Source organism: Artibeus jamaicensis, unplaced genomic scaffold, assembly GCF_021234435.1.
Source record: "Artibeus jamaicensis isolate MK-2021 breed Jamaican fruit bat unplaced genomic scaffold, CSHL_Jam_final contig_444, whole genome shotgun sequence".
In the NCBI taxonomy this organism is placed as follows: Eukaryota; Metazoa; Chordata; class Mammalia; order Chiroptera; family Phyllostomidae; genus Artibeus; species Artibeus jamaicensis.
Genome location: NW_026521831.1, coordinates 9,938,825 through 9,946,325, shown reverse-complemented (window position 1 = coordinate 9,946,325; position 7,501 = coordinate 9,938,825). Strand labels below are relative to the sequence as shown.

The 7,501-nt window shown below is 55.5% G+C and overlaps 1 protein-coding gene across 5 annotated transcripts in view; it reads right to left on the bottom strand.

Annotated features, from left to right (window-relative positions):
• Positions 1-278: 278 nt before the first annotated feature.
• TTC7B (tetratricopeptide repeat domain 7B) overlaps positions 279-7,501 on the bottom strand; it is a 214,370-nt gene continuing 207,147 nt past the window's right edge. For all 5 annotated transcript variants that reach the window (XM_053666004.1, XM_053666005.1, XM_053666006.1 and 2 more), the window contains one exon: positions 279-596. In XM_053666004.1, coding sequence (XP_053521979.1) covers positions 375-596 — 222 coding nt within the window. In that variant the 3' untranslated portion in view covers positions 279-374. The remainder of the gene's footprint in view (positions 597-7,501) is intronic.

Sequence of the window (7,501 nt, the reverse complement as noted above, 5' to 3'; positions counted from 1 at the left end):
GGGCCACGGGTGGGGCAGGCGTGGGGGGGGGGGAGGGAGGGAACCGCTTCCTTTACAGCTCAGATAAAAATAATCTGTTCTGTCACTGAATTTTAACTTGGAATATATTCTTCTACATTTGCTGATTAATTCCATAATCATCGTGTTACTCAAAACTCAGATGTCGACTAACAGAATATGGCACGTAATTCGTTTTGAACCATGTCAGTAGATTCAGAAATGATCGCTGGGCTGGTGGAAATGACAGGAACGCGGGGTGGGGGCCTGGTGACGGGGGGGGGGGGGGGGGGCTGTTTGGTTAGTCCACGGCGGTCCGGCGCGCATTCTCCTGGGGCCTCGGTGTGGCGGACCCGTCCCCCTGGGCCACCGCGGCCTCAGAGCACTCGGGGGATGATGGTGAAGGGCACAGCGGGGCTGCTGGCCTCCAGCTCCAAGGCCGTCAGGAAGCACTCGGTGGCTGCTGTGTCGTTGCCCTGAGCTTGCAGGACCTCACCCAGCCCGTTCCAGACCTCGTGGGCCGTGGAGTTCACCTGCACTGCATCACGAAGAATCTTCTCCGCTAGACTGTAGCGGCCCAGCTGATGTAGGATCAGGGCCTGTGGGTGACAGACAGACAGACCGTTAGAAAGGGTCTATAGCTCTGGGCTCCTGTCTGTTCCTGAGTGTCAGCAAGTGCCTTGGAGGTAGCATGGAGCTCCTTCAGGCTGGGCGCACAGTAAGTTCAAGTTCTTCCTGCACTCAGGGGCAAGAGTCAGAGTAGTCACTTGAACCAAATGAAGCTGCCGACAGTCAGCCACTTTTGAATGATAAATATGGCAACTTCACACAGTTCACCTGCACACTGAACGCCCAGGTGGTGGGAACGGCGCAGTCAGTGAGCTGGCTGTGTGCACCAGCGAACACCTGCCTGCATAGAAGGGCCTCACCTTTTTTTTTTCTTAACCTAAAGAAATGCCATTTGTGGCATCGTTATCATAACAGTGAGAACAGAACTATGAAAAATGAGCTCACAGTCCCCTACTCTACCAAAGTCCCAAATCTCGCTGACCCCTGCCCACCCCAGGCTGGGCCGGGCATAGCTGTTGCTTTTCAGTTTTAAGCACAGGGTATGTGTCGGTCCCCAGATGTTTTATCGTCACCGTGTTTCCAAGCTGCACACCCCCACAACCACGCGTTTGTGCTCGTCCGTGCCCTGGGCACACCCTCGACCCAGTCTCTCCCTGACAGAGGTGACGTTTACGTGGCATTCAGTCTCTTCGCTATCATAAACTCCTCGAGATGGACATCTCTCCAGATAGTGCCTCTTCACTTCTCAAAAAAATTCATTTATTCTTAGAGCAAGGGAGAGGGAGGGAGAAAGAGAGGGAGAGAAACATTGAGTCGTGAGGGAAACATCGATTGGTTGCCTCTTACACATGGGCCAACGGGGGGAGGGTGGGGGGGACCAGGCCACAACCCCCGCATGTGCGCTGACGGGGAATCGAACCTTTCACTTTGCAGAATGAGGCCCAACCCACTGAGCCACACCAGTCAGGGCTTCTTTGCTCTGTTAGATTAGTAATTTCAAATCTTTTTTTACAGCTCTGGGAATCTGGTTAAATGGAACCTTACTGAGAACATGCATACGTTCTGGGAATAAACAGACAAAAAGAAACTTTGGGGGGAGGGCAGGACAATGGGAGGGGCAAAGAGCCCACTCCGGGCTCTCACAGAGGCCCTGGACGCGGGCCAGTGGGACCAGCTTGACAAGTTAGAGATTCTTCTTTTAGGGCCAATTTCCTCAAATTGGCATTATTGGATCAGGGAATGTGACTTTTCTGAGGGTCCTCCAAATAATTTGTACCCTCTAAGGGTCACGTCACTTTTTGGGCCATCAACAGAGTTTCAGTGGTCGGTCCGTGCCCCCACCCCCCACTATCATTATTCTTCACTTTGGCTGATTTTGCAAGTACAGACTGCCCCTCCTCATTGAACCCTGCGTTTCTTCAATAACAATCAATGTTAACTGCTTCCCGTGACTTTGTTTACAAGCCTTTCAGAAGATGGGTATTCATCTGCTATCATCATTGTCTAGTCTGTTTTTATTTGAGATTTTTTCCTTTGAACAAACATTTTTAGCTTTTTAAATTGAATTCATTGATCTTTGGCTATCTATCTAACTGATCTTCAGAGTCTAGAACGCTACCTCTCAAAGAACGGAGACAGGGTCAGTTCCATTCATTGTGATCTTTCTTTATGAAACGGTCTTCTTTACCTCGGCAGACAGAGATCTCAGTGCGTTTTTTTTCCCTCTTTGCCGGACATAAAACTCACTATTGTATCTCGCCATGTATAATGCGCACTTTTTTGCCCAAATTTTTTAGGGGAAAATAGGAATGCTCATTATACATGGGTAGTACTAATTCCATATCTATATAAATGGTTTTAATTCTTTTATTTATGCTTGTGTGTTAAAAGTGTAACTCTAGTTTTGTAATTATTTGTTACATAAAATTTCTTGTACCATAATATGTTCAAAAATAAATGCTACAATTCCTTTATAATACAAAAAATACAAGTATCTAAATATACATAATAAAAAAATTAAAAATTAAAAATTAAAATGAAAGTTTTTTTCCTGAAAGTGTGGGCCAAACACGTGGGTGCATATTACACGCGGCACAACACGGCACCCTCCCCTCCACTCACTCTCGTGAGGCTCCGCCTCCGTCGCGTGGCGAATCACTACGGGAGACAGGAGCCTTCTCCGAGAGAAGCCTGACGTCTGTAAGCGTTTGGTCTTTTCACTCAGGAATGTGGTCAGTCTCACCCTGAATCTCCCAATAAAGCCTTGTACTTCCTTTTTGTGGCTCAGATGGCACAAATGAGTCATCCCCGATGTTCTCATGCCTATATTTCACCAAGGGTCAAGGGCCACTGGGGTCGGCTCTTGGAGCAAAGCCAGCCCGTGCCAGGGCACACACGTGCCTGCCAGGGGCCGGCTGTGGCAGCAGCCACCGGCAGCAGGCCCCACGGGTGCTGAGGGACCAGGTGGGGTCCACTCTGAAGAGCTCTGGCCTCTGAGATGAGCTACGGGAGGAAGGCGGGGCATGGGTGAGGAGGCCGTGGCCCCAGAGCTGTGTGTGACACTGTTGGTGGCAGGGAGAGGGGGTTCCTCCACACACCCAGCTCTGGATGGGGCAGGCCACTTAGGGAGCCTCCCGGAGCGAGCAGGTAGAGGCGGCCTTGGGCAGACAGAGGCTGCCTTCCCCTGACCAGGGCACGCAGACTTCAAGGTCAGCTCTACCTGCTCCTAGAGGAAGTCCGAAAGAAAACATCAGCAGTTCCCCCAACTGGGGAGGGGGCAAGGACCAGGCCCTGGGTTGGATCTTCCAGAGCAGAGGGCTCCAAGAGGGTGGCTGTGTCCAGGCAGGGGGTGACCCCCTTCCTGAAGCTTCAGAGTTACAGCAGTGGCCGGAAGTCAGTGCTCGCCAAGAGGATTCACCTTGGCTCCGGCGCTCTGCCCGCCACAGACGGCACGGCCTTCAGGCTCTGCAGCGTGAGCCACTGGGTCTCAGTGGCCTTCCCGAGGCCGGGCAGGGCCAGTGGTGCCGGGCCCACCAGCAAGTGCTTCCCAGCTCTACCTGTGCGCACAAGGCCGCTGCAGAGAACTGCTTCCCCATCTGCGTGGGGTCTCCTCCTCACAGCCCCTCTCTTCTGTCCGACTCCCCAAGGGGATGAGCGGACTGTGTGCCGAGAATGGGGGCTTCCTGCAGGGACGACCATTAATAGTGATCACAGTAGCAAATGCTTTCACGGTGGCCATGACGCACCAGGCACTGTTCTAAGTGCCTACTTTTAGTTCACGTGATTCATCTGGGGACCCCCAAAGCAGTTTCACACAGGCACCTGATGTAAGAGCCCACAGTTGGGGAGCACCTCTGGTGCAGGGGAAGAACAGCCCACACACTGGGCGCCCCTCTTCCATCCCACAGGTGAGTCCACGCTGGCTCCCAGGGGCCACGTGCTCCCCTATACCCCAGATGCTCCCCTACACCCCAGCCACAAAGCTGGCTGCTGTGCTGGGCTACAGCCGCACCGCCTACCTCCTGGGGCCTCCTGAAATCCCCATGGGAGGAGCCCATGTGGTGGGGGTGCTTTTCCCACTCTGGTCCTTTAGAGAAAATCTGAGAGTTCGACACCCTCGCTTCCCAGCGTGAAGGTCAAGTGGAAAGAACGGGAGGACACCTTCCCAGGCTGCAATCAACAGGATGTGAAGGCCAATGAGTTCCTGCCTCCTTTCTCAGAGGGCAGATGAGCGGTCATGGTAGCCCACTCTGGAACATTCCGATGCCCCATCAGGGAAGTGAGGGTTGAGGGGGTGTGTGGGAGGGGGTCTGGGAGGTGGCAGTGGTGGCAGCATGAAAAGATTGAGAAAGGAGCCCCACCCTGTCCCTAGCAGGCTCGGCTTTCTCGGTGCATCTACAGTATCGAATACACACCACCTTTTTTTCCTGCAAAACAGAGAGAAACACACTGCATGTGTTTGGCACATGGGTGACGGGGACAAGCCAGGTGTTAAGACACGAGAGGCCTCTTAGGTTGCTTGGCTGCAGGTGTAATTTAGGTCAGGTGCTATGCTGGGCCCTTATTCTTGGCTCATTTCACACGGCTGCCACTTTAGATTTAAGGAGACAAGGTTCAGAAAGGCCAGGTGTCTTGCCCAAGGTCATAGGCCCAAGAAGTTTGGAACTGCAGGCCAGCCCAGGTCCGCCTGAGGCCAAAGTCCCTGTTCTCCCCACTGGGTCTCCCTGCCAGCTCACTGCTGCCTGGCGCTTTAAGAGACAAGCCCGGGGCCCCTCAGGCACTAACCCAGTTACATCTGAGCCACAGCAGATGGGCCCCTGCCTGCTGTGCCTTGTCTTTCATCTCTCTGACCACAGACTGTGTCACCCCTTCTCGGGTCACTGTGCTCCAGGGCACAGCTTTTCTGTGGCTCAGGTCTGGTTTCTGGGAGCATCCTGTAGATTTGCGCCAGGACCAGGAGGACTTCTTGCATCCCTTTGGTACCTACAAGCTGACTATAATCTTGTGGCCTGGGATGGCCACAGGTGCCAAAGGACTAGGGTGTCCTGCTAGCCAGCAAGTGGGCCCAGGAGATGTGCAAACCCAGGAGGAGCAGGGCCTCGGCCGCATGGGACCCTGGCATCAGCCCTCTGAGCTGCCATGACCTGCCTCCACCCTGCTGGCGTGGAGATGAGGATGCTGGTCCTTTTGCTGAGAAAGGGGCAGGCCGCTGGACCTGGGTGCAGCTTACCACAGGGCATATGGCAGGAGGGGAGTCTAGTTGCCCCCAACAGCTTGTAGAGAAGAAGCCAAAGGGCTAAACCGACCCATGACCCTCAGCGTTGGGCAGCTAAGTCTCTGTGGTTCTCTAGGTTCTAGGGTTCTTGTGGGCCCGGAAATTTTCAGCCCATGCCTGAACTCATATGCTGAACAGGGGAACAGGCTGCCATTTCCAGATGACCTTGAAGCGTCCCGAGCAATCTGCTTAGTGGAACTAATTCTGAAAGCTGGAGCTGCTCAAGGAGGCAGCCAGACTTGCCAGGGCCGCCAGATCCGGTTCGGCAAGCGAGTGAAAAGTCAGCCTATTCCCTGACCCCCAGGGAGCCAAGAGCGGCTCAGAAACCCAGCACATAGCGAGAGCAACCGGAACAGGCTCCGGCCGGGGTCTGGGCCACGTCTGCTGCCTGTGGTGCTGGCAGGGTGGCCAGAGGTGGGCCGAGACCTGGAAGTGCTGGCAGCCAGGACTGACTTGCCACCCAAGGCCCTCTGTTGTGCGAGAGGCCTTCCCTGGCTTTGAGATGCTGTCAGGTACCGGGACCCTGACGTCCTTTCCAGTTCTACAGGCCCTGCCTCCTCTCCTCTCCAGAGATCAGAGGTGCAGCTCCCGAGGCTGGCGCTGAACTAACCTCACCAGCAGCTGCACTCGGCATTCCCCCACGTGAGCTCCTCGGTTCAGCCTGGCTGGTCTGACAACCTGAGGAGACGTGCAGGATGCAGACTCCAGCCCGCCCCCCACTGGAGGGCCATCTGTCCTAGCCCATCTGCCCAAAGCCCTCACCATCCCCGTTCAGCCGAGAACCCAACTGACATAGGCCCCTTCAGCAGCGCTACCCAGAGGCACAGGGCTCCACTCCCAGCCCTCCAGGCTGGCAGGAGACAGAGGTCTCGATGGATGACATATTTCATGACCACGATAACCTGCCCTCCCCCCATATCGCACTCCCCAAACTGACTGAGTGGCTGCCCAGATCTCAGCCATGTGTCAAGGACGCAGAAGAAGACAAGAAGCAGGCCTGCTCTCAAAGCTCCGGGCGCAGTGAAAACCCTGCAGACCAAGCAATTGTGAGGTGCCAGGCGCTGGGCTATGCCCCTGGCAGGCAAGAGCCCCCCTCGCTCCCCTCTAAGGCCTAAGACACCCCTGCAGGTACAAGTGGCAGAGCTGAGACCTGAGCTCTAACAACTGTGCTCTTAACACGAGGCCTTCCTTTCTTCCCTTGGAGAGAACGTGCTTCTGCCTCTCCCCACCCTGGTGTTTCCGGACTCGGCGGGAGAGGCGGCGAGAGAGGCTGGCCTCCCAGGAGGGGGAGTCCCTGAGGAGGCAGCTTCTCAGTCCCTTTGTTCGGACACGCACGAAGGCCGCCTCCCAAGCTTACCTTGTAATTATTATAACCAGGTGTTTTGTACATTGTGATCTTGGTGCTGCATTGAATCGGAAAGGAGAGATTAAATCGAACCGTTATTTCAAACACGGCGAAATGGACTTGGCTAGTTTGAGGGCAACCAGCCCCTCCCTCACGCATGTCTTTGTCTGTGCGTGTGATGATGATGCCCCAGGACCAAGCACGCCGAGGGCGGCCGTGCCGGAGCCCTGTGCAGGCTGTCGTGCCCCAGGTGTCCTGCTGTGGCCCGGCTCTGGGGGACACATCGAGCCCTGGCTCAGGCCAGCTGCAGGGCCACAGGACAAAAGCCCCTGTGGGAGGCTTCAGATGTCCCCATGGTGCTCTGCTCGAGTGCCAAGACAGCCCTTCTTGGCTCAAGGGCATGCCACAGACCACTGCTTGTCTCTCTAGGGGTCAGGGAGATAACACTGTGCAAGAAAGCGCCTTCCCGAAGCCAGGCCGCCACTGAAAAGGAGTCACACAGCTCAGCTCCAGCCTCTCGCTGTGGCTGCTGCTCATTCCCCGGCACAGCGGCCTGGAAATCAAATATTCCACAGGAAGATGCAGATGAACCGCTCCCGCGGGCTTTCCTCGCTGGGCCTGGCCAGTACTGCAGACCCCAGCCTGCGTGGGCCCCTCTCCGAGTGGGCCCTGCTCTCGGCTTGGCTTCTGGCTCTGCAGAGGCTGCGGGCCCCCGCCCGGCCCAGGTAGGGAGTGGAGCACTTAAAGACCTTTCCGTCCCCCCCTGGGGCAGAAGCTACAGCACCACACCACTGCGGGGATGGCAGTGGGGTCTC